The following is a 9122-nucleotide window of genomic DNA, read 5'->3' as shown; positions in this document are numbered from 1 at the left end:
ATTAATAAAAAACGCCAATAAAATGTGTATTTAAAAATAAAAAAATGTTGTTTAGGATTTTTCAAAATTTCGTTTACAGATCTCAATTATAAATATTTTTATTGCTCATTATTATTAAATTAAATAATAGTTTTGCTAACTAAATTAGCTTATCGATGTTTAGAACTTTGCATCCCTGGTTGTTGTCGATAACCAGTTCCCGAGTCAGCTGTTCAGTTGAGAAACAAACATTTGCAGTGCTATTTTCATTTCAAAATTAAATAAAATCTACCTCAAGGACCAAAAACTAGTGCAAACAAAAGCAATTTTTTCAACATTTGACAAATAATGACGACAAGCAACTGCATTTTCTGTGATATATCCAGTGGCCAGGACTCGGGCACCGTATTGGAGACTGAAACGGATGAATTTGTTATTTTCAAGGATATTAAGCCTGCGTCACAGCATCACTATTTGGCAGTGACTAAACAGCACGTCCCGAGCCTTAAGTTTCTCGACAAATCCCACCAGGACCTGGGTAAGTGTGCTTAAACTCCTTCATATACACATACATATCTTAAATTTTACTATTATTTTACAGTTACACGGCTGGAAGAGGGCCTCAGGGAGTTCTTGAAGGGACGGGGAGTGTCCAGCGAGGACGTGTTGTTCGGCTTTCACCTGCCGCCGTTCATCAGCGTGCGCCACCTTCACATGCATGCCATTGCCCCGCGCTCGGAAATGGGCTTCCTATCGAGACTAGTTTTCCGGCCGTCCTCGGTGTGGTTTAAAACGGTGCGTAATCTCTTTTTATTTTCATAGAAACCCGCCCGTATCTAATCTAAGCTCTTTGATTATAGGCCGACGAGGCGCGATTGTATCTGGCGCAGAAGGAAAGTTTACAGTCCAACTAGAGGATCAGCGGTCTTCAATTTCCCAGCAAAAGTGTTATATTTAAGAAAGTGCCAATGAAAAATAAAGATAAATCAAATAATCGTTTAAAATGTAAAGTATATTTGCTTATAATATGCTCCCTCCGCTCTCCCGGGCAGATCCTAGGTATCTGTTAACTTGATTCGTTAATGTCAAGATTCGGGTTGTTCAAAATCGCCAAGTAAAGGTTTTAGATTTGGCCCAAGTTCTGTTTTACTTGAGGCTGAGCTTAGCGGACCGAAGCTCCCACTTAGACCTGATCCTGCTCGGGCAGAAGCTGCTGGGCCGTGGGGCGAACGCCTGTGATGGCTTCGATCTGCGAGTAAAGGGAATCGCGCTCCTCCACCAGGCTGGCGTACTTCAGCTGCAGCTCCTTCTCGCGGTCCATCTGGCGGCGCACATCCTCTTGCAGCGACTCGAGCCGACGCGGCACAGCAATGCCCTCCTGCTCACCTAGGAAGCGGAATGTGGACAGCGAGACGGTGTTCTGCTCGATCTGGCCGTAGGTGTCCTGAAGCTGCTTGATCAGCACCTGAGCTCGCGCCTGATAGCCGCCGGTGAGGATTTTAAGCTTCTTCTCGATCTTTCCGCACCGCTTGGCTTCCTTGGCCATGTGCCGGCGGTTCGTCTCCAGGCGCTTCTCGGCCGACTCTAGGCGATCCTTCTTGCTGGCCAGATTGGCACGTGTATATCGGTGCTGCGAGGGCAGGTAGAGCACCTGTCCGAGGCACTCCTGCCACACCTGGGCGTAGACGTCCAGCGGCAACTCGCCGTGCGACATGCGTTCTTTCACCACCTCCATTTCCTCGTTGAGCATCTGCCGGGCCTTGGCCAGCTCCTGCTGCGAGATGTCCTCATACGGATTGGCCTTGAAGTAGCTCTGCAGCTGCTCCAGCTTGTGCTGCGACTGTCCTGGCACGGGATCCTTCACAGAGTCGTATACTGCGAGGAGATTTTGGTATAGGTATGGCGACTTCATGGGGATTACCAGGTTATACTCACACTGCATCGTGATCATCTCGTGCTTGATAAGCTCCTCGGCTTGCTGCTGCTCCGTCAGGTTCTGCTTTTCCGACTGCGGCCGCAGGATCTTAGTGTTGACCTCCGTGGGTCTCGGCAGGCTGCGCTGGATTACCTGCGAGCGCTTCTCCAGCTCCCGCTTTCGACGCGCCTCCTGCTCGGCCAGCAGTCGAGCGTCGACATCTGCCTGATCCTCCACGGCGGGCTCTGTGCCGACCTCCATCGGCTCGCTGTCCTCCTGCTCAGGCACCACGATCTCGTAGTCGTTACGCGGAGCGGGCAGCGTCGACAAGCCCTCCCGAAGCGTGGACTTCAGCTGCTTTTGGTAGTTCTTGTACACGGCCGGCGTCTCGGTGACGCCCATGCTCTCCTCGGGATTGATGCTCAGCTTGTCCCGCACATAGGCCGGAGTGTTGGCGGCCCCAGGGGCCGCGGCACCCTTCACTGGAACCAGGGCGCCCGACGAGGGCGTGAGGAAGCCCCCGGGCGTGGCTGCTCCGCCATCGCGCTGCGTACGGAATGGCGTGGCAATCACCGTGTTGGGAGTGGCAATGGAGGCCGCCTTGGGCAGGACGCCGGAGAAGTCGGACTCGTGCAGCGGGGTGTTCAGACCGCCCTTGAGCGGCGTCTCCGTGTGCGTGAGGGCCATCATGTTCTGGGCCTCCTGCATGATGCGGTCGGTGTAGGGAGCCGGCGTGCGCGGAGTGGCCGCCACCTGGGGTGTAATAGAGTAGTCCGCCAGCAGGGCGTCTGTCGTTTCTATGCCGCTCTCGCCGGCGATCTCTTTGGCCATTTCGCTGGCGCGCCCCAGCTTGACCACCTGCTGCAGCTCCGTGTCTGAGATCTGCGGCGTGGGCAGCACGAGCTTGGATCGCTTGCGCTCCGGCTCCATATTCTGCAGCATGGCGGTGGGCACCTCGTTCTCCTTGCGCTGCTTTAGCTTCTGCTTGTCGCGTTTGCGCTCGCGCTCCTCCTTCTCGGAGCGGAGCTCCCCATCCAGGTCCTGCTGTCGCATCTTGTTAAAGTCCGGTTCCTTCTTCTGCAGGTGCTCCTCTGCGGTATCGTAGAAGCCCAGGGCAGGGCGCTTCTCGAAGGGAATCTCCGCGTTGTAGTCGATGCCCTTGATGCGCTTGCGGTTCCCGCTTCCGATGCCGGCGGCACGCAGTTCGCGTCGCTTCTGGAGCGTGGCCAAGCGACGTGCCTCCTCCAGCTGCTTCTCGCGCGCCTTTCGCTTGGCTTTTTTACCCTGCGTGTTGGCCAGACGGGCTCGGGCCTCTGACAACATCTCCAGCTCGTCCTCGTCCATATCCTTGGGATCGGGTCGCGCCGGCTTGGTCTCCGGGTTGGGATCGATTTCGCCGGGCTTCAGCTTGCGCGGATCGTCCATGGTATCCTCGCCATCCTCCTTGCGCTGGGCCTGGTCGCTGCAAGGCGGAAATTAGTAATTAGTAATGATCTTTCCGGGCTAAAAGCACAAGACCACTCACAGCAAGTACTCGTAGCGTTCCAGGCACTGGGCCGCCGTGCGTCCAATAATGGGGGCGATGGTCCGCCACTGCGTCGGCATCAGCTTGGCCAAGTGCAGCAGCTTCTCGTCCTCCTCGCGCGACCATTCTGTCTTCTTGATGCTGGGATCCAGCCACTCGTACCAGCGGGCCTTGCACTGTTTGGCGGACTTCCTGTGCAGCAGCGAGGCAATGCGGCTCCACTGGTTCTTGCCGTACTTCATTACCGCCGCCTTGAGAATCTCATCCTGGGGTGGGGAGAGTCGTTAGGAGTGCGAAAAACTAGCAACTGCCTGGGCACTTACCTCCGTGTTGCGCCACACGCCTCCCTTGATCATAATTCGCGGCATTTTGGCTTAATTTTCTTAATTAAAGTCCCAAGAAATACAAATTCGCTTTTTGCTTAATTTCACTAGAGACCGATAGCAGCCGGTTAGAGGTGGGAGTTGTTATCGAGTATATCGAGTATATCGATTATATCGATAGCTTCAACGAGGATCCTGGCGTTGCCAGACGGGGATGGCGGGATGAACAGATGTTCGCTATCAGTTGAAGACCAAAAAAGTTTTTGTCCCTGCGTAATGGAAATTTTAATGCGGAATTGACGGCCCCGCCACCGGAAACCCGAGGACCGGTACCTGGAGCCAGGATCACGGAGCCACCATGAGCTATGCGGCCTATCCGGGCTTCTACGGCGGCAGCAGCAATAGCAGCCAGGTGAGCCACCAGGTGAGCACCCCGCGAGTTCTTCTGGCCACAAAACCACGCCGTGTGTCTTCTAGCTGCACTTGCTCCCGGACCTCTCGCTCTCCACGCCAGTTCACGCCCAGGAGAACGATTCCACCACCTTCAACGGATTCTTCGACGACGAGCTGGGCATCGGCGGCAACGCTTCCACCAACTCTGCAGCACCTGGGAGCACAGCCGCTACCGCTGTCTGGCTACCCGATGGAGAGGCAACGGCAGCGCCGCCTCCGACGGAGGGCATTCCTTTTGTACAGATCCACACAACGGACCTGCAGCAGCAGCCAGAGAAGAGCTACCGCAACGCCTTTCGCAGACGCACCGCCGAGATCAAATCGGAGGCGGAGCTGATCAAGTCGGAGCTGGCGGAGGCCGCCGCCAAGGAGCGTCTGAATGCTACGCCCACGCCGCCCACCCGTAACTCCAGCTGCCAAAGTGTGGAGGGCAAGGCGGATAGCTCCGGCCCGCCTCTGATCCTACGCTGCCCCAATTGTCCCTTTCTCAGCCTTTGCCAGGTGAGGCTGCAGCAGCACCTGCACCTGGCCAGCTGCTACGGATGGAGTGCCCAGCGGCGGCGACCGTGTCCGGGTGAGGTCATGATCGTAGGCTTCAGGACTGCCGTCTCATAATTTTCGTTACTCCCCGATAGGCTGTTCCAACGTATTCTACAGCAGCGATGCTCTTAGCCTGCACCTCAGCCTGGATCACCAACTGGAGGACGATGAGATACTGGCGCTGCTCAGCGAGAAACCCAACGAAGTCCACGTTAAGAAGCAGGCGCAGGCCCAGAACCAAGGCCAAGGCCTGCCCAAGAGCCGCATCTTCATCAAGAGCGTGGATTGTCTGCGCGAGCCACAGCAGCAACAGGTGAACGTGAACTCCCTGCCAGATTTTCCGCCCCTGATGCCAGACAGCGGCTGTGCCGGCAACATCCTGGACCTCCTGGAAGGCGTGGCGGTAGGCGCTTCGCCCAACGAACAGGCCATGCCACCAGCACCGGCGAGTGCACCAGCAGCAGCACCGCCACCGAAACCCAGCCAGAAGATCTCCATCAAGAGCGTCGACGTGCTTAGGGAGCCGGCGCTGCTGCCCTTCGACTTCCAGTTGCCGGATCAGTCGCTCATAACGTCCAACAGCCTGCTGGACGTTCCCATAGTGGGTGTGGTGCCCGAAAAGCCGCGCCAACCAAAGATTTACATCCGCAACGTAGACATTCTCAAGGAGCCAATGGTTTTGCCATCCGCCCTGCCTGGAATGGGCTTTAACGGTGGTCTCCCGGCGACAGTGGGCCAGGGGGTTCCGGGAGTAATGGCAGGGGACGTGGGAGGAGGAGACGTCTTCCAAGCAGATCCCCTACTGACGCCCACTTGCCCGCTTCCGGGTTTTGAGCCCAGTCTCGCTCCCTTGGCCCAAATGTGCTCGGAGGTCTTTCCCTTTGACTCGGTGCTTAATGGGAATGGAGGAGCGGTTTCCGGCCTGGACAACACACGTTTCAGCGCCCTAGACCTTGACTTTGGCGTGGACTTTGTCTCGGACGAGACTCCACCGCCTCCGCCGCCCCTCAATGGCTCCATGGAGGCTCCTATGCCACACATGGGGTCGCAGCCCGTTCAAATGGAGCACTACCTGGCGGCTCCCACGGCAACTGCTCCCATCACGACGAAGCAGAAGATCTTCATCAAAAACGTAGACATCCTGAAGGCCCCGCAAAGAGGAACGCTGCATCTGCGCACCGTGGACGAGCTGAACCTGATGAACCGCACTGAGGTGGAGCACCTGATAGTGCCCAATCTGGAGCCCATGGGGGCCATGTCGATGATGGATCTGCCGGCCGTGGAGCACCATCAGCAGCAGCAACAGCAGCCACTGGAGCTGGATCCCCAGTCACTGGGCGACTTTCAGCCCTCCATCAGTGGGAGTTGGCCCAGCGAGGATGGCTACGACCTGGCCGAGGACCTCGAGGGCTGGCCCTGGATAGAGGACGCTGTGCCAGATGCCGAAGTTGGTACCCTCGCCCCTCCCAACGAGGTGGCAGGCGATGTAGGTGGAGACACGCCCCAACTTGAGGGTTTCTCGCACGCTGCCGAGGATCTACTCGTCAAGGACTTTCCGCAGCTGTATGTCTCGCCCCCGGAGGATTTTCAAGGCACAGGGACTGAAGTAGGAGCAGGGGCAGATGTGGTGCCACCTCTGGTGCCCGTCACAACCTCCGGTGGAACGCCTGTAGCGGCCCAGAGCACATCTCTGAGCAGCTTGCCTGTCCCTCCACTTGTGCCTTTGGCGGCGGAAGCCATGCCAACGCCTGCGGAAAAGCCCGCCCGCATATATGTGGCCAGCAATCTGCTGCCCGCTGCCGTCGAGCCACCAATGCCCGGAGGAACCTCCGTCCGCGGGCGTCCCTACGGGGCCAAGCACTCGGGTGGCAGTGCATCCTCAAAAAGGAGGGCACCGCCAGGCTCCGGCCAGGTGCCCGAGGGTGGCAAGTGCCAGGTGGAAGGCTGCATGTTCCGGTTCAAGTCGCCCGCCACCCTGGAGTACCACGGAAGGTGCCACAACGGGCTGCCCAGCTCCAGCCAGCCGATGATCTGCCCGGAGTGCAAGTCGAGCGACTTTAGCAACTGGAACTGCCTGCACACGCACCTGTGGCGCACCCACCAGATCGACATGGAGCTGTACTGCTGCCAGCTGTGCAGCTTCAAGACGCCCATCTACTCGCGGCTGGTCAACACGCACGCCAAGATCCACTCGGAGGAGCGCAACTACAAGTGCGAGCAGTGCGGCAAGGGATTCAAGAACACGAAGCAGCTGAAGAACCACCGCCGGCTGCATCGCACCCAGGGGCTAGGCATGGGCAAACCTGGGCAGGCAGAGCAGGAACAGCAGCAGCAGCTGGGGGGTTCCGCCCCCGGCACAGACGCCGCCGTTCTGATGCATCGCTGCGAGGATTGCGGCGCGGCCTTCAAGCAGCGGAAGACCCTGCGGGAGCACCTGTGCAAGGAGCGCAACGAGCAGCTCGAGTGTTCCGAGTGCCAGCGGGTGTTTGGCTCGAAGAGCAGCTTACGCCTGCACCTGCGGACGCATCAAGAGCGAAAGCGATTCCGCTGCGACATCTGTGACCATGAGACGAGCGATCACAACGCCTTCCGGCGGCATCTAGGCACGCACAAGGAGCACAAACGCTACTCCTGTCCCCACTGTGACTTCCAGGCCATCCAGAGCACCGCCTTTCGGGTTCGCATTCTGTAAGTTTTCTCCACAAACTGTTTCTTACCATTCCCTTCACTCGATGCAGATACACCTCCAGAAGCGCCATCCCGAGCAGGAGCTATCCTCGATCATCTACAAGTGCGACCAGTGCAGCTTCACGAGCATTAATCAAGGCCTGCTGCAGGTTCATCAGGCCAAGCACGAAGCACCAGCATCAGCACCAGCTGGGGCTCAAGCCCCCGCGGCAAACTCCTCCCAGATCAAGACGGAAAGCCAGGTGGTGCGCGCACATTCCAGTACAAAGGTGGACCTGCAGGCTGCTTCTTAAGCAGGAGAACCAAATTGTACATATGAAAGGAGGGGTTTCTTTGGGAGACTCATCAAATACACACAAAGTGCCGCATAGTTTTAATCGTAAGAAAGTTTTATACCAAAATCGCAGAGAGAGCGAGAGAAGGAGGGAGGAAGCCTCCTTGGAATTTCTGTAGCTTCAAGTTTTTATAATATCTTATTACAAATATTGTTAAACATCCGAGTCAGTCCGTGGAGTTTTATATATTTTTTTCTTGCTTTAATGCCACCCCAAATGATCCTGACTCCCTCAATAGGACCTCTCTCTACGACTTTGGCCTACACCAAAGATACATACATATACAAATATTTTCTTCAAACTCTTGTCTGTTTTGTTTCTGTACATATTTACTGTATATCCTTAAGAATCTGTTACTGTACATATGAATTGTATATATATAAAGGTCAATCGGGAAAACTTTTGTATCAAATTCGATTTCCGTTTCTTTCCCTTAGCCCTGGACTTCCATGAAAGTCGTCTTGTAACGCGTATGTAAAGAAAAAATAAATTAAAAACATAAAATCTCAAAACTAATTTATTTAATTAAAGTCTTTAGGTGAGGTTTAAAAAAGTCAGAGATCAGGGATTCATCAGCTGAAATACGAATTCTCAAATAATAATAAAAACAAGAAAGAAAGCTAACTTTGGCCAGCCAAAGTTTGTATACCCTTGCAGGTAACAATTAAAATATATCATAACTAAGCCAAAAATGCATTAATTTCGATTCGGAAATCAGTTTTGTGTTAGTTGTTATTAATTTAAAAAAAATGCATATCAAATTTAAAATTTTATGAAATCAAAATTTTTGGTCATTTTTGAGAATTTTAATGATGTAACCCCTTATCAATTTTTGAAAAAATGGCCAAAAAATCGATTTCTTCCTGACATACCTAGAAAGATTCGCCTGTTAATGCTGATCAAGAATATATATGGTTTATGGGGTCGGAAATGATTCCTTGACTTAGAAAAATATTATTTTGTATTATAAAGCCTGATTTTTTATATTAAAAAACTTTTTGATTTTTTTTTTTAATTAAAAATATCATAATTCGGCCAAAAGAGCATTAATTTTAAATCGGAAAACTGTTATGTGCAAGATTTTCTACAGTTAATAAATCTGCATACTTCGTTAAAAAATTTTGAAAATTCAATTTTTTATCAAAATCAAAAATTTTAATGATGTAACCCCTTATAAAATTTTGCAAAAATGGCCAAAAAATCGATTTCTTCCTGACATGTCTAGAAAGATTCGCATGTTAATGCTGAACAAGAATATATATGGTTTAAGGGGTCGGAAATGATTCCTTGACTTAGAAAAATATTATTTTGTATTATAAAATCGGATTTTTTATATTTTATATTTTTTATATAAAATGGCTAGA

General features: G+C 53.1%; 3 protein-coding genes across 4 annotated transcripts; 2 read left to right on the top strand and 1 right to left on the bottom strand.

Moving 5' to 3' along the window:
* Positions 1-182: 182 nt before the first annotated feature.
* LOC108078718 (adenosine 5'-monophosphoramidase HINT3) lies at positions 183-978 on the top strand. The gene is made up of 3 exons (XM_017172717.2): positions 183-517; positions 581-774; positions 840-978. The coding sequence occupies exons 1-3, from the start codon at positions 328-330 to the stop codon at positions 891-893; spliced, it is 438 nt and encodes a 145-aa protein (XP_017028206.1). The 5' UTR covers positions 183-327; the 3' UTR covers positions 894-978.
* Cdc5 (cell division cycle protein 21) lies at positions 971-3901 on the bottom strand. Its single transcript, XM_017172702.2, has 4 exons — positions 3743-3901; positions 3420-3685; positions 1915-3356; positions 971-1854 (listed from the first exon to the last, which is right to left on the bottom strand). Exons 1-4 carry the CDS (start codon positions 3785-3787, stop codon positions 1163-1165), a joined length of 2445 nt encoding a protein of 814 aa, XP_017028191.1. The 5' UTR covers positions 3788-3901; the 3' UTR covers positions 971-1162.
* Positions 3902-3972: 71 nt separating this feature from the next.
* On the top strand, positions 3973-8270 carry LOC108078658 (uncharacterized). 2 transcript variants are annotated; one of them, XM_017172591.3, is made up of 4 exons: positions 3973-4154; positions 4220-4769; positions 4831-7412; positions 7474-8270. In XM_017172591.3, the coding sequence occupies exons 1-4, from the start codon at positions 4101-4103 to the stop codon at positions 7714-7716; spliced, it is 3429 nt and encodes a 1142-aa protein (XP_017028080.2). In that variant the 5' UTR covers positions 3973-4100; the 3' UTR covers positions 7717-8270. The 2 variants fall into 2 exon arrangements, with proteins under 2 accessions (XP_017028080.2, XP_041633252.1); XM_041777318.2 differs by having other exon boundaries at positions 3973-4166.
* The last annotated feature ends 852 nt before the right edge of the window (positions 8271-9122 follow it).

The sequence above is a fragment of the Drosophila kikkawai genome, chromosome 3L (assembly GCF_030179895.1).
Source record: "Drosophila kikkawai strain 14028-0561.14 chromosome 3L, DkikHiC1v2, whole genome shotgun sequence".
Classification (NCBI taxonomy): Eukaryota; Metazoa; Arthropoda; class Insecta; order Diptera; family Drosophilidae; genus Drosophila; species Drosophila kikkawai.
Note: the sequence above shows the minus strand (reverse complement) of the source record. Positions and strands in the feature narration are given on the sequence as shown.

Excerpts from the sequence above, each read along its gene's own strand:
- LOC108078658 (XM_041777318.2), top strand. The coding sequence starts at position 4,101 with ATGAGCTATGCGGCCTATCCGGGCTTCTACGGCGGCAGCAGCAATAGC. Across the intron at positions 4,167-4,219 it reads GCAGCCAGGTGAGCCACCAG|CTGCACTTGCTCCCGGACCT; the intron begins GTGAGCACCCCG and ends TGTGTCTTCTAG. Across the intron at positions 7,413-7,473 it reads TCCAGAGCACCGCCTTTCGG|ATACACCTCCAGAAGCGCCA; the intron begins GTTCGCATTCTG and ends CACTCGATGCAG.
- Cdc5 (XM_017172702.2), bottom strand. The coding sequence starts at position 3,787 with ATGCCGCGAATTATGATCAAGGGAGGCGTGTGGCGCAACACGGAG. Across the intron at positions 3,357-3,419 it reads GAACGCTACGAGTACTTGCT|CGACCAGGCCCAGCGCAAGG; the intron begins GTGAGTGGTCTT and ends TCCGCCTTGCAG. Across the intron at positions 1,855-1,914 it reads CGAGATGATCACGATGCAGT|TATACGACTCTGTGAAGGAT; the intron begins GTGAGTATAACC and ends ATCTCCTCGCAG.
- LOC108078718 (XM_017172717.2), top strand. The coding sequence starts at position 328 with ATGACGACAAGCAACTGCATTTTCTGTGATATATCCAGTGGCCAGGAC. Across the intron at positions 518-580 it reads CAAATCCCACCAGGACCTGG|TTACACGGCTGGAAGAGGGC; the intron begins GTAAGTGTGCTT and ends ATTATTTTACAG. Across the intron at positions 775-839 it reads CCTCGGTGTGGTTTAAAACG|GCCGACGAGGCGCGATTGTA; the intron begins GTGCGTAATCTC and ends CTTTGATTATAG.